Source organism: Mizuhopecten yessoensis, unplaced genomic scaffold (assembly GCF_002113885.1).
Source record: "Mizuhopecten yessoensis strain PY_sf001 unplaced genomic scaffold, ASM211388v2 scaffold11091, whole genome shotgun sequence".
In the NCBI taxonomy this organism is placed as follows: domain Eukaryota; kingdom Metazoa; phylum Mollusca; class Bivalvia; order Pectinida; family Pectinidae; genus Mizuhopecten; species Mizuhopecten yessoensis.
Genome location: NW_018408875.1, coordinates 521,465 through 548,193, shown reverse-complemented (window position 1 = coordinate 548,193; position 26,729 = coordinate 521,465). Strand labels below are relative to the sequence as shown.

Here is a 26,729-nt window from a genome sequence, read left to right as displayed (position 1 = left end):
CCCTGGACTGTCTATGTAGAGATGTGATATAAAGTGTTCCCCTGGACTGTCTCTGTAGAGATGTGATATAAAGTGTTCCCCTGGACTGTCTATGTAGAGATGTGATATAAAGCGTTTCCCTGGACTGTCTATGTAGAGATGTGATATAAAGTGTTTCCCTGGACTGTCTATGTAGATATGTGATATTAAGCGTTTCTTGATTTGTCTATGTAGATATGTGATATAAAGTGTTCCCCTCGACTGTCTATGTAGAGATGAGATATAAAGCGTTTCCTTGGACTGTCTATGTAGAGATGTGATATAAAGTGTTCCCCTGGACTGTCTATGTAGAGATATGATATAAAGTGTTTCCATGGACTGTCTATGTAGAGATGAGATATAAAGTGTTTCCCTGGACTGTCTATGTAGAGATGTAATTTAAAGTGTTCCCCTTGACTGTCTATGTAGATATATGAGATATAAAGCGTTTCCCTGGATTGTCTATGTAGATATGTGATGTAAACGTACACATTGACTGTCAATTTAGAGATGTGATAGAAAGGGTTTCCCTGGACTGTCTATGTAGAGATGTGATATAAAGGGTTTCCCTGGACTGTCTATGTAGAGATGTGATATCAAGTGTTCTCCTGGACTGTCTATGTAGAGATGTGATATTTAGCGTTCCCCTTGACTGTCTATGTAGAGATGAGATATACAGCGTTCCTTGAACTGTTTATGTGTAGAGATGTGAGTTGTGGAGATGGGAATTTTAGGTTACCTCACATGGGCATGGATAGCTTTACTTGTAATATATTTTTTAGTAGAGGAGATCCCTATTTTTTTATATTACAAGTAAAGCGATCCATGCCCCTGTGGTCACTAGTAACCCTTGAATATGCTGTTGATGCAAACATACCACATCCCCTGCTGCTTTTCACAGAATACGTCACAGAGCAGTGGGTATAGAATAGAAGGACCTCGGACTACCAACCATCTGGAAGCTTGGCACGGAAAACTGAAAAGAAGAGTACTGCATGTCCAGCCCAATATCTACACCATCACCCAGACGTTTAAAGACATACAGAACGTGAATGACATCAACCGGATCCAGAGAGATGCATGAGGAACTATTCAACCCCGAAAGAAGAGCTGCGCCGACATCGACAGTCGCCTGGCCTGGCCACCCTGAAAGACCGTTATCAGACTGGAACCACGACGACCTGATGACCTACATGAACGCCGATGCAGCATCACAGCTTCTGCATCTTGGATAGAATATTTTGTGCTAGAGACTGTAGATATATATATAGAGAATGTGATTTGTGCTAGAAACTTCAGCTTCATTTCGTGGTTTACTGTTGATATTTATGTTGAATAATTATCTTTTAGTGCTGTATTAAATGTGTATTACTGTTATATGCATGAATAGAAACTTTATTTTATTGTTGACATTAGTTAAAATCAACACTGTAAAAACGAAAGCATTACCTATTTCAAATATAGAACTGATATTAATTTTAATAACGTAAGTGTTGACTTCGTGGATAATTATATACACCCGGGAGTAGTGCTGGATAATAATTGTAAATGGAGTTACCACATTGATAATTTATGCCAAAAAGTTTCAAAAGAGGTAGGTGTACTGCGCAAACTAAAATATATATTAAATAGTAGACCAACTCTAAGTAAAATATATAGATCCTGTTTTCTTTTATTACCAGAATACTGTTGCGAGGTATGGGATGGGTGTAAACTTCAACTTGAGTCTGCACGGATAATCACGGGTTTACCCTCTTATTCTAGCAGATAATCTTTATACTCTGAAAGTGGATTCGAACCATTATCTCAGAGAAAATCTGGGAGAAAACTTGAACAGTTACTATTCTACAAAATTCACAATAATTTCACACCAACCTGTCATACTTTACTGACTCCTCTTGTCTCAGAAAATTCACAATACAACCTCCGTAATGCCGATAATTATTCTCTACCTAATTTCCGACTTCAACTTTCAAACTCATCCTTTTTCCCTTCTACAATCTGACTTTGGAACTAATTAGACCTAGACCTAAGACATAGAGTTTCACACACAGCGTTTAAGAATTCTTTCCTAAATCTTTTTACAAGTTCCAAATTATTATCTGATTGGCGATAGAAAACTAAATATTTTACATACCAGATTAAGAAACCGAGCTAGTACCAATCATTTAATAAATTTCCGACACTGTCAATGTGGTCATCCCGTTGAAGATACTTATCATTTCTTTTTTGCTTCTAACAATTATGAAGAACAAAGAATTAAATATATCGTGAACTGAACTATTTCATTCCTCTGGACCTGCAGCTGATACTTTTTGGTAGTTTGGAATTAAGCCAACAGGAAAATGAAATAATATTTCAACACACTCGGCAATATATTCTAGATTCACAAAGATTTTGATATATACATAAATAGGACAACCTGTGCCCAATCCCCTTTGTATAAAAAATGGTTTGAATCAATTACCCTCAGAGCACGCAGCTATACATGTAGGTTGTCTTCAGATGAAAACTTTTTTTTAAATCATTTTAAATATGAGACAGAATAAAAGAACTGAAATTATTTTACAATTTTCTTTAGTCATGTGAGGTTAAATTATATATCCTTATTTCGCAATAGTTAAATAATTTAAATACAATTGATTTGCTTTGTTTCCAAACGCGCACCTGCTGTGTGGGAGTGTGACGTCACCCAGGTAATTGTCATCGATACATATCCAGTTTGGCATGCGCGGAAGTGAGGTCAAACTTCCGGCTAGCCGTCAAACTACAAAACTTTTAAGTGATGAAGTGATAATGTTGACAAGTGTTAGTTGGAGAGATTTTAGATAAGCAAACGTTCTCCGATGTCTAAGATCCAACTGGAAGTAACAACATGAGTAAAGTATGTCATATTTTTGATTGACTCGTCGATAGGTATTAATTAAGTGTCTCGAAGAGCAAGATAATGGTGAGTAAAATAGAAACCTGTTGATTTCCGGGTGGCTGTGTTCGTATGGTGCTGCACGCTACATAGCTGTGTGTATATTACAGTAGCTCACATGTGTGGTAATGTATCTAGCATGTAACATAAATAGCTGTTTTGTTTCAACAACTCGTAGTTTGTGTGTTTGTCTGTAGTAATGGCACATGTCCTTATGTCTGTTATATTAGCTGATAGCATGAAGTAAACAGGTATATGCAGGTGTGTAATATACAGGTCGGGGAAAACCACTAACTTGCGTATAATACGCAAACTCGCCTATTGTACGCCAAAAGGGGTATGGATTTGTTACTAAAAATAGCCAAAATCACTTTAATCTTAACTTTTTCAAAGTGTTTGTCCAAGTCGCATTTATTCAGTCATGAAACATAATACAAATGCAACAATACACTTTATTTGCATGTGGGAAAGGGTGATTCTGGGAAAGTACCAAAATAGATGCAATAATTCCTGTTAAGTTACATAAAGTTTCTAAGTAGCCAACACTTTCAGTAAACATCTTGTAGCAAAATATTATTACCTTGTCCAAAATAAATGGATTTTTAATAATATCTTGCAAAAGTTAATGTTAAAGCGATTTGTGTTAATTTGAAGTAACAAATCCATACTCCAACTGGCGTAATAAATAGGCGAGTTTGCGTATTATACGCAAGTTGGTGGTTTTCCCCAGGCTGATAATTACTAATAATGTTATAGCAGAGACGTATTTTCTATTATTGGTTTGGTTATATTGGATATGTTTACAATTCTGAATTATACACATGCTAGATATCCATATGAAAGGCATGCTCGCTATCAGAATTGGCGTTTATTGACATGTTTTACCAACATAAACAAGGAGTTGAAATCTTGTGTAAACTATATGGGTTTAATTCAACTAGTGTAGGTATTCAGTGATAATGAATTTAATCCTGCATTATAATATCATGTCTTAGTAATCCCGTTCGCCCCAGGTTGTTTCGCCCTAAAAAATTTTTTTTTCTTTAAGTCATAAATATCATGTTAAAAGTTAAAAAAACTTATCTTTCTCTTGAATCAAGATATAATTACGTGCCGGAAGGTGAAGAACGAACCTGTATATTCATCACCGAATCCTACAACGGACATACTAATATCCGGAATATATACTGTATATTATCGTTTTCATTTCTTTACCTTAATTAAGTAATGTTGTTCTTTATAAAATGCACCTGTATATATTTTAACGTTAAAAATATTTAAAACATGATATAAACAATTAAAAAGCACCCTGTCACGTCAGCCATTTTATATAAAACAAATTTCTCTTAGTACATAGATACGTATACGAAATGGACATAGATTAGGTACAAATTGCGTATAAGAATGAAAAGAAATTAATACTTTAATTATATATATCTATAATATATAGATAAGATATGGACATATAATGAAACTAAATTAATTTCTCTAAGTACATAGATACGTATACGAAATGGACATAGATTAGTTACAAATTGCGTATATAGACTGAAACTACATACGTATATTAATTGCGTATAAGGATGAAAAAAAAAAATTTTCTCTAGAGAAGTATACGAAATGTAAATAATTCCCCAAGTACATAGATACGTATTTTAATTGTTAAGCAGATGTGTACATTTGAATTATGAAATAAACGTTGGCAATTTACTTAGGGAATTATCAAAATACATTAAATATACTTGTATAATAATGTACTTGTCAGTCTGGCAGGTTCTATGCTGCCAGGTTCTATGCTGCCAACAGTCACACACATCACTTCAGATACCATGCTGTCTGCGTCTAACCACGGAGTCGCACAAAATGCACAAATCATCCATAACGTAAATTACGTTATGGATGATTTGTGCATTTTGTAACTTGTCATAAATAGAGCATTTCTCAGTACTGTGTTATAATTCAACATTACTAATGTTGAATTATAACACAGTATTGAGAAATGCTCTATTTATGACAAGTTACCTACTCAAAATTATCTACTCAAATATGCATATTAATTTTTATTGGTCGGTACTATCACGGACTTAAATCTAATTCCGTGGTACTATCAAAACTTCTCAAAATGGACATAATCTCCAATTAGCAAAAAACAACACGGACGTGTGCAGAAATCAAGTAAAGAAAACATCGTCACACGGCGACGAGTATGCGTACAGCCGTACACTAAACTAATTTAAATGTGTTAATATGGAAATAATATTGGTGTATACCCCGCAATTTTTTAAATTACACCATTTTTGTTTCATTTCACTATTCTTACTTATTTCTAAAATTAAATTCAATATATGTTATAATGTGTGTCGGCGTTAAGAAAATAACGTAATCCGTTTTTTTTTGCTTTACAATGTACTTAAAACAACACAAACACATTTTTTTTTAAAAATAAAACTGATTTTATTGATATGAAAGACTAAGAAGTCTTAATTTGTGACTTAAAACAAATAAAAATGAAAAGAAAATACCAAACAATGTTTCGCCCTAAAAAAAATGTTTCAGGGCGAAACAACCTGGCGCGAAACAACCTAGGGCGAACGGGATTTGGGGCAAAACAACCTGGAACCTAGTAACACTATATGAGTGTTTTCAAGTGACAATGAATATTCATTTGAATTCCCCCAATTATTTTTAAGTACCATCTTAATCTTAATCATGAATGATCAAAACTGCCTAATAATCTACTGTGATAATATACTATGCAGTTTTTGAAACACAGAGTGCTACATCACAGGAACTTTAAATATTTATTATATGTAACAGTATATGACTAAATGTCATCATACACAGAGCTGAATAAAATTTAGCTAAAAGGATATAGATGACAAATTTCTATTTCCTATAAAGTTTCTAAATGAGGTCGAGGTCATATAACCTGGTAGTGTTATGTAACATGGTAATACAGCTAACTGTACATTATACACATGACAATATGTTAAAGACTGTGTTGTTTAATGATGTACTGTAACAGAAGAGCTACCTGGACGCTAACAATTGACCCAGTTCAGTTTGGTTATTTTCCTCCCCCATTTTTCTAAGTCTTTGTCTCCGAAGGCATCACTTCTTACAACCCATGTTCAAGTGACCCCTTGTCAAGCGTACATCAATTCCAACAAGTGTTGGGCATGGTATACGTACCACTGTAGGAGGAGAAGAAAAATGCCTGGGACCTCCGAATTCTAAACAAATACTTTTTTTTTTCCAAGATTTTCAGAACAGGTACATTATACAGAACATACATCCACACATTCACACATATCAACTATTGAAATTATCATCCTCCTCATCCTTATCATCCCCCTCATCCTTATCATCATCATCATCCTTATCATCCCCCTCATCCTTATCATCCCCCTCATCCTTATCATCCCCCTCATCCCCCTCATCCTTATCATCCCCCTCATCTTTATCATCATCATCATCCTTATCATCATCATCATCCTTATCATCCCCCTCATCCCCCTCATCCTTATCATCCCCTCATCCTTATCATCATCATCATCATCATTCTCATCATCATCCTCATCATCATATAACGGATAATAATTTGAGAACAGCTTTGAGACGAGCTACGAACTAGGTTGTGATAAAGCGGTATATAAGAACCTCCAATTATTATTATTATTATTATTATCATCCTCATCATCTGATGATGATTTTATACACTCACCAAGTCCCATTCAATTTTCACGCACTTTCACACATAGAGAGACAAAACAAATGGACAAAGAGCACTAAGAGAGAGAGGGAAAGAGAGAGAGATCAGACTGCCAAATTTGAGAAGAAAATAAATAAAATAAATAACTGCTGTGAGTATTTAAACAAATACTCTTACCAATTGGACTACTAGGTTGCCAGAGATCCATCCAGTTCTGAGTGACTACAATAACATTATAATGCTGATATTATGAAATATTTGAATGTCAAAATAAAAAGAAATCTTGCATTTCATTTCATCTGTTTTGTCAAACCAATATAATTCAGATATCATTTCTGAAATCTATTGAGGATTCAGATTTTGCTTTAGACAACTATAAAGTTGTAAAGTTTTGGAGCGTGTTCATGGAGGTTGGAAGTTGTGCTCTGTGTGTCATCAAGGTTTGAAGTTGTGCTCGGGTGTCATGGAAATGTGAAGTTGTGACTTCGTTTCATGCAGGTTTGAACTTTGAAGTTGTGCTTGGTGTCATGAAATTTCATTTAGAACTGATGTGACGCATAGATAGACGTATTGCAGAATATAGCCAGTAAAATAAATCAGGAAGGTCTTTACACAGATTTAACTTATTTTATATTCAATCCTGTTCACCAGTTAAAGTGCATGCATGGGTACAACAATTTACAGATCTGGCATTTGAGTTGAATTATCTCGGTGACTGATGGCAGGACAAACAGAACATCACTCTGTACAGTGTCTACTGTTACATTGTCTGCTACGTATATACAATGTACTTTCGCATGCAGAATGATATGTTAGAGCGGCCTAATTATATAATAGCATGTTTTTCCAATTATAAATTTTGATAAGAAATCAATTGACTACAACATAACAGAATCCAAATAATTGATTGAGACATTCTATAATAAATTAATCAGTTGAAACTATTTCATTTTAATTTCTCCTGAAACTGTCATAAGAGGTTACTGAAAGTCTGCTATACGCTATACAAAGACTTTTTAGAATAATTTTAAGATTGAAATTAAAAACAAGCAGGTGTTGTGAAGTTGGTATTGCCTGATGTTTATAGAAGTAAGACATTAACATTTTGTGTGTATGGAATTGAAAACATGATTCAGAGATACAGTTTCTGTTAAAAGCAACATTTTTGAGTAGTGTTATGAGGAATGGTACAGAGTTGCTCAGAAACTGTTTGATTTGTATAATTACATGCAAACAAAGCTAGCGGGTAATGTTTGAGGAAGTAGACTGATGTAGACCGTACTTTGCACCCGGTCAGTACTTCCTGGTAGTTCAGAGTGTGGTCTTAGCTTATAAACTTACAATAAACACCTGTATATGGGCGAGTCTGATAACCTGATCCTGCACATTGGAGGAAGATGAAAGTTTGAACAGCAAATTGCTTTCTACTAAAAAAATAGATAATAAATAATGTAACAGGAAATCGTGTTTTTGTAAGAAAATGACTTAATGAGCCCAGAAAATTTTGAAAATATCCTGACAAACCAATACATGATAAGCACTGTATATATTTTGTAAAGACTGCTGTATTGATTTAAATCCTCCACTTCCTCTAAAAGTATAGTACTGCTTATATGATCAATGTATATTTCACCAGTAGATTTTATGAACCGTACTTCTGAGTCCTAGACCCAACTTCTCTATATGACGTTACTTGGAAAGCAAACTTTCTAGACTCTTGTCTTCCTAAAACTCCTATAAAGTCTTTGTCCTTATTAGAATGTGTAAAATTTGCCCAGAAAATGTAAAATACCTGGGTAGCTGACTATTTTGTGTAATTTGCATAGGAGTCACATGTTAAGATTGATCAAACGGTAGTCATGCCAACTGCTGTGTTTGATAGTGACATTGATGTTTAACACATTTCAAATGAGAACTCAAATATTACTCACTTTTGTTTTAAACTACTATAGGGTATATTGTTGGACTGAAGTGTCCTATTTAGCATACAATGGGTTGTGTACTATAATTTGTTGACTGAAGTGTCCTATTTAGCATACAATGGGTTGTGTACTATAATTTGTTGACTGAAGTGTCCTATTTAGCATACAATGGGTTGTGTACTATAATTTGTTGACTGAAGTGTCCTATTTAGCATACAATGGGTTGTGTACTATAATTTGTTGACTGAAGTGTCCTATTTAGCATACAATGGGTTGTGTACTATAATTTGTTGACTGAAGTGTCCTATTTAGCATACAATGGGTTGTGTACTATAATTTGTTGACTGAAGTGTCCTATTTAGCATACAATGGGTTGTGTACTATAATTTGTTGACTGGAGTGGGTCAGGATGGAGGTTATGTTTGGGAAATGGTGTACTTACATATAATTTATAATAAATTCCATTATTTCAATAAGTGCTTAAAGTGTACCCTGAACGAAAATAGCAATGAATATATGGTTATTCAATATGATTCAAAAACAAATGTTGAAAACCGCATAAAAACCGGTCATCCCAATACCGAGATATTGACATGTAAATTGTACGATTTTCACCTGTCCTTCTTCTACTAATTAGCATCATCATAGCTTGACGCGCTGAATTGGCCCCTATAGGCTGTGACGTCACAAGTTCATGCAACGCCTGTTGCGGTCACCATCGCAGGAATAGGCGATATTGAGAACAGCCCTGGTCAAACAGCGTCAGATTGCGAATTAATGTTTGTTTTAGTTTTGAGTAATCAGATTATGCTGGAGATAACATGATGTAGATGGTATCCAGTCATATAAAATTTGACAGAATTTCCAGACAGTGAGTTTAATTGAAACCAAACTGACGACAGGTAGCATTGCATGTCCTGATCCTGAGCACTGATGAGATATTTTTTTCGAAACTGACGACATGGTGTCTTCCTTATGTTAGCTATAGGTCTACAATTAAAAAAAAGAGCAAAATATCAACAGTTACACATTTAAGTGTATACAATACAGTACCTATATGTATGCGATGCTTTGATTAGTCCCGTGACTACATTTATCTCAAAAACATAATTGAATTATGAGATTTTTGTTTCTCCCTATACATCAGAGACGTATATACTTTAATATGGCTTATTTTATATGTCTCTGCTATACATGTAGCATACACAAGTTATAATTTAACATCTCGATCAACTCCCTTAGCATACTAAGGTGTGCAATTTGTGTACAGGTAAATAGCACTAAACACCTGTGTCCAGTGCTGACAGCAGGAGGCCCAAGACACACCTATATACCTGTGTACAGGTATGACATCAAAGGGATGTCAGCAGGTGGGCAAGGGGTTACCTGAAGTTAGTATGTAGATTGCAATAGGTGTAGATTATGTGTCTTCCAATTTTCAATTTAACAACAATGTCCTCAGGTGAGATAAAGGGGAAATGTATAAACAGAGATGTATATATTACGTCTCTGGTATAAGGACCAATTTCAAGAAATACTGTCACAGGGTCACAATGTTGAATATATTGGTAGGTATTTCGGGTATATTCTCCTTGTGTTTCTCCTTCAACAATAAACATACAGGTAGATACTATACATGCCTCCGGATCTCCCCCCGCACAAGAAAATTACGTGTACAGGTAGATATATACACCTATATATGCCTCCGGACCTCCCCCCCCCCCCCACACAAGAAACTTATATTATGTGAACAGCTAGATATATACAACTATATATGCCTCCGGATCTATATATAGCATACACATATTGTAGTATCAATTTCTTTGAATTATTGATTCACTTTAAAATCCAATCCTGATATATAGCCTTATATAAGCTTTAATCTAACAAGGCATATGGTGAAATCTTTGTGTGGTTTAGGACGAATGTACTTAAAAATGTCATGGTTATCAGGATTTACCTTACTTTGATGTTAAAAAATCAATATTTACTTAAACAATCAAACGTTTTTCATTTTCTGTCAATCAGATATGTTGCATACATGTAATCAGCATGAAAGATTACTATATTATTGTTTGACCATATCGATACAGCTTCTTATCATCTATGGGCTCAAACTGTGTCTGAAAAAGTTGCTTACTATCCCGGTTTTTATCTTTAGTTTTTTCTTTGATTGGTAGTCTATAAGTTCAGAACATGTTTGATGATATGGCAGAAAAATTACTGAAGAGTTATAAAAAGGAGGGGGTTCCAATCACAACACAGCCCATGATCAGACCTAGGTGTCACCAGTTTGAGTGGGTGTTTATTTGCCCAACTAGTTTTGGACTCTTTAGCAAATCTTCATCAGGATTTCAGCTCTACTTTTTTCATTTAAATATTATAAATATCTTTCAAATAGCAAAATATTGTTGAAAATTATTAAGACCGCATCTTTACTCTAAGATACATGTATTGATTAGTAAATCTGGTCTGTGTATACTCCATGACCTTTTTAATTATACATACATGTAAATATACCAGGTTATGTAATTATAATGTACACGTATGTTAAGTACAAACCACTTAACTTGTACCTCTCAATTCCAATATAGTACATACATTGTAAAGAAAGACACAGGCATCTTTAAAGTTTGTCAGAAATACAAACTTTTCATTTTCAATTCAGTAGCCTTATACAATGTATAGAGAAATAATATATATTATATTATATTAAAATACTTAAATTCATGATTCAGAAGATTCTATTTAAGTATTGATTATAATTTATACATATTATTTACTGTGTTATAGTAGGTACCTATTCAGTTAATTAATAGATGTAAAAAATTATGTTGTTCCATAAACCCTTCTGTATGAAATAATGCTAAAAGTGATCTCTCTCAAAAATAAGGGGATTAAAAGTAACATATAACTCTAAGCTGTTCTATTGAATGAATTATACTGTAAATTATCATGTTTTAGTGGTGGTCTTATTTTAGCCCTTTTGGCACTTAACACCTTAGCTTGAACTACCGGGATAAAGTATGATATAATGCCAATAAATGTTCCTTTTAATTTCCACTTATTAAATACATTGTGGATGAGCTTATTCATCAATACACTAATCTGTCAAAATCTGATAATACGCTCAAATTTGAATGTCCTAAAATAAGCACATTTAAGCTGTCAAACCTCCCTCATTTGGAGTGAGACTCCCTCATATTTACCGATCTCCCTCAAAACTTCCTCATTAAAGTCCAAACTCACACAAATTCAAAATCTACATCCAGTGGTCAAATGATCTCCTAGTTACTGCAGGGTGTGTCTAATGATCATAATCAAATTATTGTTGTTTTTTGTTGTTGTTTTTTTAAACATTTTTGTATATTACCTGGTATAAAAAGGGAACAATAAATTGAGCAAAGCAGTTTCTGCCACGTTTCACACACTTTCTCCCTCATTTGAAATGTGGAATGAGGGAGATCTTCCTCATTAGAGGTTTCAGAGGTTGACACCTATGCATTTACAGTAAATGAAAGCAGGAGGTAGACAGATTTGTTGATTTCATTAATTAGTTCAAAATGAGTCTGAATAATTAAAAGTCTCCCTCTAACATAGGGACTCTTATTAAAGCTTGCATTGAATTAGCCAGTATGAATGAACTTGATATACAATGTACATCACATGTATATACTGTACATCACATAGTCATATATTCTGATCGTGAGTAATTATATTTACGATGAATACATGTGCAAAACACTTTGTGGAATTGTGGCTCATCATGACTAAACGTTCATAGTCCCATCAACACAACGTTTTTTTTTATCATTGTTACTATCTTAGTAAAATAGTTTTTGTAAATTATCAGTCGTTGTATTAAAAACCCTTGTATGCATGACATGATCAATCATGATCAATACACATGTGTATTGTAATTGTTTCTCGGTGATTGAAAAAATATATTTTACTATTGGTATATATATATATACACTTTTTGTATGTACATGTAGTTGTGTGGTGTGTTTTTACTCATGTTGATTTAATATGTGTTCTTAGCTAGCATGACTCATTATGTGTTGTATTTTACTACAGGAAAATACTCCTGATTGTAGATAGTTCTGTCTTCAGTTAAATGTAGTAATTTACATTATTAACATAGATTACACTCTAGTAAACTTGATGCACTGTACACAGGTATTTGTTTATTTTAAAGAATCAATTGATGAGTGAATATGAAGTAATATTTTGAAAATAATGAATTTTTGAAAAAAGTTCAAAATTCTGATCCTGATTAGTATCTTCTTGACAGTACATATTTATACATTTTGAAAAATGGCAAAATATGTGGCATGTATTTAAATACAAACGGGTTAATTTACAGCTGAAAATGACAACAGTTCTATAATAATAAAATATATTTAATGCTTTGAATTTCTATCATGACTATATTGCTTCCAATTATTAATTCTATTTTTGACCTTGAGTTGTCCCCCTTGTTGTAATAGTTGTCTCCCTTGATGACATGTTCTTCCTCTCTGTCTTTCAGCCGTACCATTGGCAGAGTCACAATGTCAAGACCAGCGGGGTCGATGACATGGTGCTCCTCCAGAAAATCTCGGAGGCAGCCATCCTCGACAATCTCAAGAAGCGCTTCATGGATGACTGCATCTATGTATCCTTTCTCAATGATGAGTAATACATCATATTACATCATTTATCTCCCTTTACGAAAATAAACTCATGTTTTCATTTATTGTCTCTTTTTAAAAAGGATGTGCATGTAAATCACACTTCTTTTCTCCCGATGAGTATTTCTTTATGAATACTCAAAAGCTGTAATGATTTAATGTGAATTTTTTTTTTTAAATAATGAGAAAGTTGTTGTCAATAACAGACTAGTTGTTTATTTTTCTCGGAAGTTCATTGTCCTGTTAATGTCACATTTCTCTTTATATCACAGGTCCTCTGACAAATGCCACTTGACACTAAGAGGAATATGCAGTTTTATAAGTTTATAATACTGATGCTAACATTGTACCTAAACTAAATTATTTTTACTCATAATCATTCATGAGGTTCCCATTGTCATCAAAGAGACTAGATTTGTGGTTTTATCATACTTTTTTCAGTTGATGTTGATCATGTTCCCCCGGAAATAATTAACTTTGTTTGTGTATCTGGGTGTCAATAAAATTGTGTGTGCGTACATTATATTGCTGGTTTAATGTACATCTTTGTGAAGTCAATCCTGTCAATATACATTGCTGAGACACACATCAACTCGTTGTGTGGTTATACCAGTTACACTTGTAATGTCAACATACCTAGATGTCAACTCACCTGCAGTCATAGTATTTTCTACTCTATACCTTTAACAAAAGATTGTTTGCATTACATGTATTATCTTTTAGGCTTTATACACAAAATTAAGGTTACAGTATAAATTGGTCAATCTAATTAATGTCATCAATATATTTTTTAAAACATTTTCACAAAATTGATGAATTCTCACATTCTTTTGTAAAAAATCATCCCTGAATGTATACACAATGATACTTCACAGATGTAGAGAGGTCATGGGTCTAGTATATATATATAATGATATGGGAAGTCAGTCATTGCCGGACGGATATTTTGCCCAGCGAGAACGGCATTACTCATGGTCCCATCTATAGCTGCCTATGACTAGTATAGATAGTTGAGGACAGTATATGTGTCTGATGGATACATTGTTATGTATTTAGACACGAGTGTGAACTTTACAGACGTGTGATATACGCTCGTTGCACATTACACAGATGTCGCGTACTGTGACTAACATCACCATAGAAACAAATGTTAGAGCTTCTCCAACAACATTTATAAACGTATTAATATGTTCAAATATTTTATCCTTAGTTTTTAAAGTGTTTAGGGGGTAGTTGGTAGCTGGTTGAGGATCTGCGGTATACAATGATAAATAAAATATGGTTACATGATGATAACTGCAGCACAATATATATCTACGGTATACAATATAATGACAACTAAGTTATTTTATTAGGAACATGTGAATATGTATATGGTTTTGACTATGGCATTTGTCTTTGACCCTTGGATTGGGTGATATATTAATGACGAAGGTTATAATATTTGTTTTTTTCCTGTATATTGTTTTTACCATGAGATTCAGTGACAAATTACATGACGAATATGGTACACTAAAAGGTAAATGGTTTTGACCGTTGGATGTGGTGATATAATTACGAGTAAGGTATAACACAAGGTACATGTTGGTTATATTTTGACCCTTGGATTAGGCAATAAAATGATAACTGAGGTAAAACATACGGTACATGGTTTTAATTCTGTTGGGATTTTATGGAATATAGTGATGACTAACTGAGGTAAAACATAAGGTACATGGTTTTAATTCTGTTTGGATTTTATGGAATATAGTGATGACTAACTGAGGTAAAATATAAGGTACATGGTTTTAATTCTTTTGGGATTTTATGGAATATAGTGATGACTAACAGGTAAAACATAAGGTACATGGTTTTAATTCTGTTGGGATTTTATGGAATATAGTGATGACTAACTAAGGTAAAATATAAGGTACATGGTTTTAATTCTGTTGGGATTTTATGGAACATAGTGATGACTAACTGAGGTAAAATATAAGGTACATGGTTTTAATTCTGTTGGGATTTTATGGAACATAGTGATGATTATGATACAGTATACTTGTAGGTTCTAATTAATAAATTGGCTTTGTTATAGAAGCGAGTCACAATAAACCATACTTAATGATTAACACCTAACTTTAATCAATTTACTTCTTTCTGGTTTTTATTTTTGTGTGCGTCCAGGTCAGTTAATGTAATTCATATATTTAAGCCCGAGTGATAAAAACTACTCTGTTTCACATTATTTTATTATTCCAATTATCTGTTGTACTTTGTGTTTGGTTGATATCCCCAAAAACATTTTAGCATTGAGACCACAGCTATGAGCCCTGGGTTACATCTTCTAATCACAGAGATGTTTAACCTCAACAAATCTCGTTGATATGTTCATTAACCTAACTGCGATGACATAAAATGACCTAATATGACTTTTTGATCATGATCTCAAGTTCCCTGTGGCACAATCGCTCCGACCTTCACAATGCATTAAAACAATACTTATTATCAGTACTGTACAGCGGGGAATGTTTGCAGAAGTTCAACTTTCGCCTTTTTCGTCCTCCGTAATGAGGGCAAATTTATCAACACAGTGAAAATAAGCGCACAACATACCATGCATAGTAATTTTATATGAACGGTGAAAAGAACACTGCATGGAAACAGATTCTTCCAGTGAAGGGCGAAAGCTTCCTGGTACATGTATTCAGAAATAAGTGTGAGGAGTGGGATGCAATATGGCCCATTACACAATGTACTGGTCAGTACCACCATGGACATACAGACACTTGACCAATTGCTATACAATATGTTAAAACATGTTGAACACCTGCCATTGACTTATAAATTTATATATAAAGGAGCGGTGGGCACAGGGCCCAAAAGGTTGGATGGGCTTCAAGAAAACACGGTGGTACACAAAGAGAATTAGTATTGGAAACTGTAGTTCAATTAAAAATTCTTGAGATATTTATTCATAAAGAAAGCCATTCATAAATGAAATGTTTTAAACATGTTGTATTCTTGTGATTTCTTCATGCATAACACTTAACTTTTAGGTAAGGAAATCATTTCTGCAAATAGAACCTAATTAATTGAATAATTTAAACTTAAATGAATAGGCCTGTTTTATTTTGCAACTGTATCAGGTTTTTTTAAGTTTCCTTGACCACGGCCAGACCTACATTGGGCCAGTGTTGGTATCTATTAACCCCTTCAAACAGCTCTCGATCTTCACTGACCACGAGGTGGAGCAATACCAAGGAGCAGTAAGTATACTGTTGTTTGTTTTCTGTTTTCTTATGATCACATTTCTAAATAACACTGAGACAAATTTGATGGTAGCTTGTAATACTATACATAATACATATTGATTGCGGATGTTTTACAGGCCCAGTATGAGAACCCGCCCCATGTGTATGCGCTGGCTGACAATATGTACAGGAACATGTTAATAGACATGGAAAACCAGTGTGTCATCATCAGGTCAGTATAAAGTATAGGTCAAGGTCACACTGTACAGGTCAAGTTCACACAGTACAGATCAATGTTACACAGTACAGATCGATATCACACGGTGTAGGTCAAGGTCACACAGTACAGGTAAAGATCACACAGTAAAGGTCAATGTCACACAGTGCAGGTCAAGGTCACACTGTACTGGTCAAGTTCACACAGTACAGGTCAACGTTATACAGTGCAGGTCAACATCACACAGTACAGGTCAAGGTCACACTGTACATGTCAAGGTCACACTGTACAGATCAACATCACACATTGCAGGTCAAGGTCACACAGTACAGGTCAATATCACATAGTGCAGGTCAAGGTCACACAGTACAGGTCAATATCACATAGTGCAGGTCAAGGTCACACAGTACAGGTCAACATCACACAGTGCAGGTCAACGTCACACAGTGCAGGTCAAGGTCACACTGTACATGTCAAGGTCACACAGTACAGATCAACGTCACACAGTGCAGGTCAAGGTCACACAGTACAGGTCAATATCACATAGTGCAGGTCAAGGTCACACAGTACAGGTCAATATCACATAGTGCAGGTTAAGGTCACATAGTACAAGCCATGGTTAATACACAACACTAGTCAAGGTCACACATTGCTGAGTACGGTCACATGCATAATCATCTTTGCAGTACATGTTAGGGTCAAACAGTACTGACTGGCTGCATAAGATAAAGGCCATGGGGACACTACATATTAAGGTCAGAGAGGAAGGATCTTGGCCATATCAATAGATGTCAAGGTCACACAGAAGAGGTCGGAGGCACATACAAAACATGTCAACATGGTGTAATTTTCCCAGTGGCTCATGTCTTATTTATCCTATTCTACATAACATTGTTACATAACAATATTAAAGGCTTGGTTTGTTTTGAACACAAACAGGAATTGAAAATTTATTTTGCGAGCTCAAACATACTTAGCTTTACATAACATTGTATTTGCTATTTAATACATACATGCACAAGTGCAAGATTGCTTCTTGTTCCAGAAATGAAGTCGTAATGAAATATATGGTTAAGTTAAACCTGTAAGGATACAATTTCTAGTAAACAGATCTAGGCAGCGTAAAGTTATAGAAGTATCGAAATGTGTAAGGTTCTAGAAATGTCAGCAATTCTCTTTGTAAGTTAATATAAGTAAAGATTCTTAATGTTTTACATGTAGAAGACAAAAAAATATTAATTATTTTGTCATATATTTATCTTTGATCTTAATTTGCAGTGGAGAGAGTGGTGCTGGAAAAACAGTAGCGGCCAAGTATATAATGGGTTTCATCGCAAAAGTGTCAGGTGGAGGGGAAAAAGTACAGGTACGTAATACACCCTGCACCATCTCATAGTGGTGTCAGGTGGAGGGGAACAAGTACAGGTACATAATACACCCCACACCATCCCATAGTGGTGTAAGGTGGAGGGGAAAAAGAACAGGGACATAATACACCCCACACCATCCCATAGTGGTGTAAGGTGGAGGGGAAAAAGAACAGGGACATAATACACCCCACACCATCCCATAGTGGTGTCAGGTGGAGGCGAAAAAGTACAGGTACGTAATACACCCCACACCATACCATAGTGGTGTCAGGTGGAGGGGAAAAAGTATAGGTACATAATACACCCAGCACCATCTGATAGTGGTGTCAGGTGGAGGGGAAAAAGTACAGGTACGTAATACACCCTGCACCATCTCATAGTGGTGTCAGGTGGAGGGGAAGAAGTATAGGTACATAATACACCCTGCACCATCTCATAGTGGTGTAAGGTGGAGGGGAAAAAGTATAGGTACATAATACACCCAGCACCAAAAAGTGTCAGGTGGAGGTGAAAAAGTACAGGTACGTAATACGCCCCGCACCATCCCATAGTGGTGTAAGGTGGAGGTGAAAAAGTACAGGTACATAATACTCCCCGCACCATCCCATAGTGGTGTAAGGTGGAGGTGAAAAAGTACAGGTACATAATACACCCCGCACCATCTCATAGTGGTGTAAGGAAGACAAAAAAATATTAATTATTTTGTCATATATTTATCTTTGATCTTAATTTGCAGTGGAGAGAGTGGTGCTGCAAAAACAGTAGCGGCCAAGTATATAATGGGTTTCATCGCAAAAGTGTCAGGTGGAGGCGAAAAAGTACAGGTACGTAATACACCCCACACCATCCCATAGGGGTGTCAGGTGGAGGGGAAAAAGTATAGGTACATAATACACCCTGCCCCATCCCATAGTGGTGTAAGGTGGAGGGGGAAAAGTATAGGTATGTAATACACCCCTCACCATCCCATAGTGGTGTAAGGTGGAGGGGGAAAAGTATAGGTATGTAATACACCCCTCACCATCCCATAGTGGTGTAAGGTGGAGGGGGAAAAGTATAGGTATGTAATACACCCCGCACCATATCATAGTGGTGTCAGGTGGAGGGGAAAAAATACAGGTACATAATACACCCTGCACCATCCCATAGTGGTGTAAGGTGGAGGGGAAAAAGTACAGGTACATAATACACCCCGCACCATCTCATAGTGGTGTCAGGTGGAGGAGAAAAAGTACAGGTACATAATACACCCCGCACCATCTCATAGTGGTGTCAGGTGGAGGAGAAAAAGTACAGGTACATAATACACCTTGCACCATCTCATAGTGGTGTAAGGTGGAGGGGAAAAAGTATAGGTACATAATACACCCAGCACCATCTGATAGTGGTGTCAGGTGGAGGGGAAAAAGTACAGGTACGTAATACACCCCTGCACCATCCCATAGTGGTGTCAGGTAGAGGAGAAAAAGTACAGGTACATAATACACCCTGCACTATCTCATAGTGGGGTCAGGTGGAAGGTAAAAAGTACAGATACATAATACACCCAGCACCATCTGATAGTGGTGTCAGGTGGAGGGGAAAAAGTACAGGTTCGTAATACACCCTGCACCATCCCATAGTGGTGTAAGGTAGAGGGGAAAAAGTACAGGTACATAATCTCATAGTGGGGTCAGGTGGAAGGTAAAAAGTACAGATACATAATACACCCAGCACCATCTGATAATGGTGTCAGGTGGAGGGGAAAAAGTACAGGTTCTTATTACACCCCGCACCATCTCATAGTGGTGTAAGGTGGAGGGGAAAAAGTATAGGTACATAATACACCCTGCACCATCTCATAGTGGTGTAAGGTGGAGGGGAAAAAGTACAGGTACGTAATACCCCCCTGCACCATCCCATAGTGGTGTCAGGTAGAGGAGAAAAAGTACAGGTACATAATACACCCTGCACCATCTCATAGTGATGTCAGGTGGAGGGGAAAAAGTATAGGTACGTAATGCACCCTGCACCATCCCATAGTGGTGTAAGGTGGAGGGGGAAAGTATAGGTATGTAATACACCCCGCACCATATAGTGGTGTCAGGTGGAGGGGAAGAAGTATAGGTACGTAATACACATCACACCATCCCATAGTGGTGTCAGGTGGAGGGGAAAAAGTACAGGTTCGTAATACACCCTGCACCATCCCATAGTGGTGTAAGGTGGAGGGGGAAAGTATAGGTATGTAATACACCCCGCACCATATAGTGGTGTCAGGTGGAGGGGAAGAAGTAAAGGTACGTAATACACATCACACCATCCCATAGTGGTGTCAGGTGGGGGGGAAAAAGTACAGGTACATAATACACCACGCACCATCCCGTAGTGGTGTCGGGGGGAGGGGAAAAAGTACAGGTACATAATACCCCCCGCACCATCCCGTAGTGGTGTCGGGTGGAGGGGAAAAAGTACAGGTACATAATACACCCCGCACCATCCCGTAGTGGTGTCGGGTGGAGGGGAAAAAGTACAGGTACATAATACACCCCGCACCATCCCGTAGTGGTGTCGGGGGGAGGGGAAAAAGTACAGGAACGCAATAAACCCCGCACCATCCCATAGTGGTGTTAGGTGGAGGGGAAAAAGGACAGGTACATAATACACCCCGCCCCATCCCGTAGTGGTGTCAGGTGGAGGGGAAAAAGTATAGGTACATAATACACCCCACACCATCCCATAGTGGTGTCAGGTGGAGGGGGAAAAAGTATAGGTACGTAATACACCCCGCACCATCCCATAGGGGTGTCAGGTGGAGGGGAAAAAGTACAGGTACATAATACTCCCCGCACCATCCCATAGTGGTGTAAGGTGGAGGGGAAAAAGTACAGGTACATAATACACCCCACACCATATCATAGTGGTGTCAGGTGGAAGGGAATAAGTACAGGTACGTAATACACCCTGCACCATCTCATAGTGGTGTCAGGTGGAGGGGAAAAAGTATAGGTACGCAATACACCCCACACCATCCCATAGGGGGGTCAGGTGGAGGGGAAAAAGGACAGGTACATAATACACCCCGCACCCTCCCATAGTGGTGTCAGGGGGAGGGGGAAAAGGACAGGGACATAATACACCCTGCACCAACTCATAGTGGTGTCAGGAGGAGGGGAAAAAGGACAGGTACATAATACACCCCACTCCATATCATAGTGGTGTCAGGGGGAGGGGGAAAAGGACAGGGACATAATACACCCTGCACCACCTCCTAGTGGTGTCAGGTGGAGGGGAAAAAGTATAGGTACGTAATACACCCCTGCACCATCCCATAGTGGTGTCAGGTAGAGGGGAAAAAGTACAGGTACATAATACACCCTGCACCACCTCATAGTGGTGTCAGGTGGAGGGGAAAAAGTACAGGTACATAATACACCCAGCACCATCTCATAGTGGTGTCAGGTGGAAGTCAGTACAGTCATTTTTCTACCTCAAATATTGTTGTGATCAGAAACATTTCATTTCATTGAATTTCTTTTAATTGAATAATAATGGACTAAGGCTAAAGCCTCTAGGTCTATATAAACAAATATTTAACAATTAATTTGAAGGAGTGTCAATAACAGCATGAATTACTATTTCTATTTTACAGAGAGTGAAAGATGTTATCTTAGAATCCAATCCATTGTTAGAGGCTTTTGGGAATGCCAAGACTGTCCGCAACAACAACTCCAGTCGATTTGTAAGTATAGGATGTGTCATCAGCAATCAAACATGCACACGTACAAGTCTGTCACCGGACATAAACAAGCAAACGTGATGTTACTCTTTCAGTTTCACAGTATCATAGGGTTCTACACAGTTTGCTAAACTGTTTTGTTGGTATTTCAGGGGAAATATGTAGAAATCCAGTTCAGCAGAGGAGGAGAGCCAGACGGTGGTAAAATATCAAACTTCCTCCTGGAGAAGGTATGTACACCTTAATTAGGGGTGTTTTAACCATCCTAAAGATAAAATGGCCAGCTTGAATATTTTATCTATTTAAAATTGTTTTAAAATGTTATTGTTGTTTTGTTTGGTATCAAATGCTGCATTTCTTAAAAAACGTTTCTTGAATGTTATTGTCAGTTTGTTTGGTATTCTGTAGAGGCGCATGATGCCAACTCATTGTCCAGTACATGTTTAGGGAATATTCAGGGCTAGACAATAAGGGTAGTCTGACAGTCAGAGACTAGTGACACAGGGCTAGCCAATAAGGGTAGTCTGACAGTCAGTGACTAGTGACACAGGGCTAGACAATAAGTGTAGTCTGATAGGCTGAGACTAGTGACACAAGGCTAGACAATAAGGGTAGTCTGACAGTCATAGACTAGTGACTCAGGGCTAGACAATAAGGGTAGTCTGATAGGCTGAGCCTAGTGACACAGGGCTAGACAATAAGGGTAGTCCGACAGTCTGAGACTAGTGACACAGGGCTAGGCAATAAGGGTAGTCTGATAGTCTGAGACTAGTGTCACAGGGCTAGACAATAAGGGGAGTCTGACAGTCTGAGACTAGTGACACAGAGCTAGACAATAAGGGTAGTCTGACAGTCTGAGACTAGGGACACAGGGCTAGACAATAAGGGTAGTCTCACAGTCTGAGACGAGTGACACAGGGCTAGACAATAAGGGTAGTCCGACAGTCTGAGACTAGTGACACAGGGCTAGGCAATAAGGGTAGTCTGATAGTCTGAGACTAGTGAAACAGGGCTAGCAAATAAGGGTAGTCTGATAGGCTGAGACTAGTGACACAAGGCTAGACAATAAGGGTAGTCTGACAGTCAGTGACTAGTGACACAGGGCTAGACAATAAGTGTAGTCTGATAGGCTGAGACTAGTGACACAAGGCTAGACAATAAGGGTAGTCTGACAGTCAGAGCCTTGTGACACAGGACTAGACAATAAGGGTAGTCTGACAGTCTGATACTAGTGACACAGGGCTAGACAATAAGGGGAGTCTGACAGTCTGAGACTAGTGACACAGAGCTAGACAATAAGGGTAGTCTGACAGTCTGATACTAGTGACACAGGGCTAGACAATAAGGGTAGGCTGACAGTCTGAGACTAGTGACACAGGGCTAGGCAATAAGGGTAGTCTGATAGTCTGAGACTAGTGTCACAGGGCTAGACAATAAGGGGAGTCTGACAGTCTGAGACTAGTGACACAGAGCTAGACAATAAGGGTAGTCTGACAGTCTGAGACTAGGGACACAGGGCTAGACAATAAGGGTAGTCTCACAGTCTGAGACGAGTGACACAGGGCTAGACAATAAGGGTAGGCTGACAGTCTGAGACTAGTGACACAGGGCTAGATAATAAGGGTAGTCTGACAGTCTGAGACTAGTGACACAGGACTAGACAATAAGGGTAGTCTGATAGTCTGAGACTAGTGTCACAGGGCTAGACAATAAGGGGAGTCTGACAGTCTGAGACTAGTGACACAGAGCTAGACAATAAGGGTAGTCTGACAGTCTGATACTAGTGACACAGGGCTAGACAATAAGGGTAATCTGACAGTCTGAGACTAGTGACACAGGGCTAGATAATAAGGGTAGTCTGACAGTCTAAGACTAGTGACACAGGGCTAGACAATAAGGCTAGTCTGATAGGCTGAGACTAGTGACACAAGGCTAGACAATAAGGGTAGTCTGACAGTCAGAGACTAGTGACTCAGGGCTAGACAATAAGGGTAGTCTGACAGTCATAGACTAGTGACACAGGGCTAGACAATAAGGATAGCCTGATAGTCTGAGACTAGCGACACAGGGTTAGACAATAAGGATAGCCTGATAGTCTGAGACTAGCGACACAGGGTTAGACAATAAGGATAGCCTGATAGTCTGAGACTAGTGACACAGGGTTAGACAATAAGGATAGCCTGATAGTCAGAGACTAGTGACACAGGGCTAGACAATAAGGGTAGTCTGATAGTCTGAGACTAGTGAAATTTCCAGCTCGACTAGTGGTTCTTAAAACCGCCACCAAACAAGTCAAAATGTTATATTGCTTATCTTGTTGAATAATATTGGGGTTTTGTCCGGTTAGTGGAATTTGCACATGGACTAGTAAAAATTGGAATCTACTACCCCAATTGACTAGTGGTATTTAAAATAAAGTTCTAGCCCTGCCCTGATATTGTGGTCATTGTTTCAATGTCCACAGACACGTGTGGTCAGCCAGAACAGCAACGAGAGGAACTTCCATGTGTTCTACCAGATTTGTGCCGGGGCAGATGCAGCTCAGAAGGGTATGCAACCATCAGAATTCTAATGTTCTTGATGGTTTTAAGCCCAAGTCACATTTATACAAAAAGGCTACTTCGGTGTCCCTCCCACATTAAGACCCCCTGGGCCCTACCATCTGGGCCAACAAGAGTGATTAATAGTTGTTGTAGAATAACTGAACTTAAATTTTGAATTCTCAAAAAATAGTGTTTTTTGAGAATTATGTATTTTATTGTTCAAATTTATCTTAACGTGTTATTCCAAAAACAACATTAACGGTTTCGTCACTATGAAACTTTAGTATGCTCTACCATGCATTGATATGGTTGAGCCCATTATGGTTTACAGTGTTGAAAGGGTTAAACCATAATTATTGTCTCTATAGCCTTGAGATTTATGAAATGTTTTAATTTCACATACTTCCTATTAAACGAACACTTGAATAAGATCCTTTATGCATGATATTTAATTCAAGTATTCATTAAAATGTAATACATTTTTTGTATTTCATTATGCTGACCTTATCTCTGTATTACAGAGAGTCTTGGTCTCACCACACCCGATTATTATATGTACCTCAACCAGAGTGGTACCTACACCGTAGACGGTACCGACGATGTGGCCGAGTACAGGGACACCATGGTAAGGTCAAGGTCATTAAAAGTACATCATCATCATCACAGGGTCAAGGTCATGTCATGTACATCATTAGCATTAGAACAAAATGTAATGGTAAAGGACTAGGGGCGTTTCGGGTCATTTCCGACCACATCAGATATTTATGTTTAGGTGTCATACTCGTTATCTGGAATAAATGAAATACACAATTTATGAAATTTCAAATGTATTCGACAACTGGTTTAGGAGATATGGCAGTACAAAGAGAGAAATAAACGCACATTTTCATGATACTGTACGTGAATATCGTCTGTTGTGCTTTATTTGGTTGAAAATTGGCCACTTTGAAGGAAATTAACTAAACAATCTTTAATTTTCGAAAGCCTTCGCATGCAACAAACAAATAAATATTTGACATGATTAAACAATGTCATATAAGAGTTCATTCTTAAAAAGGAACTTTTGTTCGTCACATGCAGAGGCTTTCATTTCTGCATGTTAACTGTCCAAAAACACCATATTTCAAGGTCAAGGTCACTGATAATATTATGGGTACATTTTAACTGGATAGTGTAGGATCCTGGTTTATGTCGCCATGTAAATGTCAAGATATCAGGATTCATTCAGGAAGATGTGTTCAGTTGATATACTACATAACCGTAGTTATCTACATAATAAAGTAATATTAGTGACTTGGACTTTCATATATACAGGGTCACTTCAGAAAGAAATTAATTATTCTTCATCACCATTTGGATTACATTTTTTTGCCAATTGTTTACTGAATTCAAAACCAGCTGGTGAAATTGGTGGTGAAATCCATCCAACCATGTGGTTATTCTGAGGGTGAGAGAACAATTGTTGTAAGAAGAGGCATGCTCAGATGTCTTGTATTCAATGTTCTGTTGCAATTCTAACCTTACTTGGTAAGGGAGACAGGAGTTTTGATACATCTGTTAGGTCTTGCCAGGTTGCAAGTAGTTACTTGGCCTATGATCTTCCTATGTGAGCCATTCATTGTCTATCGGGGAAACCAGTCTCTTTAAAAATCTTCAGATTTATCTAAATGAATTGGAGTCCGTTTTGAATTTGTTTTCAGCATGCCATGGCGACAGTAGGCGTTTCAGATGAGAACATAGAGGACGTGCTGATGGTAGTGGCGGGTATACTTCACCTAGGGAACATCGCCTTTCAAGAGGATGGAAACTACGCCAAAGTAGCGAACGAAGATTGTAAGTCAACAACAGGATAAAGGATACAAGGGAAAGAGGACGTGTTAAAGGTTTTATATCACATTACTGTGACTTATGGACTTTAGACTAAGTTCTACCTTACTTTGACATCCTATTAAGACTGAAGGATACGTACATGTGCTGCCCTACTGTGACATGGAGACTACAAAGATGTATGTACCTTATTGTGACGTAGATATTAATTAAAGTCTACATGCTACCTTACTCTGATATGGAGACTAAAGAATGTATTCTGACTTACTGTAACATGGAGATTTAAGACTATATGCAACCTTACTGTAACATGGAGATTTAAGACTATATGCGACCTTACTGTAACATGGAGATTTAAGACTATACGCTGCCTTACTGTGACATGGAAATTTGAGACCATACGCTGCCTAAGCCTTACTGTAACATGGAGATTTAAGACTATACACTGCCTTACTGTAACATGGGGATTTAAGACCATACGCTGCCTTACTATAACATGGAGATTTAAGACCATACGCTGCCTAAGCCTTTCTGTAACATGGAGATTTAAGACCATACACTGCCTTACTATAACAT

The 26,729-nt window shown here is 37.2% G+C and overlaps 1 protein-coding gene across 3 annotated transcripts in view; it reads left to right on the top strand.

Annotated features, from left to right (window-relative positions):
* The first annotated feature begins 2,772 nt into the window (after positions 1 to 2,772).
* Positions 2,773 to 26,729, top strand: part of LOC110465583 (unconventional myosin-Ie-like) — a 47,582-nt gene continuing 23,625 nt past the window's right edge. For 2 of the 3 annotated variants that reach the window (XM_021521509.1, XM_021521508.1), the window contains exons 1-6: positions 18,807 to 18,889; positions 21,697 to 21,786; positions 21,936 to 22,013; positions 24,248 to 24,332; positions 24,848 to 24,951; positions 26,027 to 26,159. In XM_021521509.1, coding sequence (XP_021377184.1) covers positions 18,845 to 18,889; positions 21,697 to 21,786; positions 21,936 to 22,013; positions 24,248 to 24,332; positions 24,848 to 24,951; positions 26,027 to 26,159 — 535 coding nt within the window. In that variant the 5' untranslated portion in view covers positions 18,807 to 18,844. Of the gene's footprint in view, positions 2,903 to 13,106; positions 13,233 to 16,403; positions 16,494 to 16,615; positions 16,711 to 17,973; positions 18,062 to 18,806; positions 18,890 to 21,696; positions 21,787 to 21,935; positions 22,014 to 24,247; positions 24,333 to 24,847; positions 24,952 to 26,026; positions 26,160 to 26,729 lie in introns of those variants that run through there. The other variant, XM_021521510.1, reaches the window with a different exon arrangement.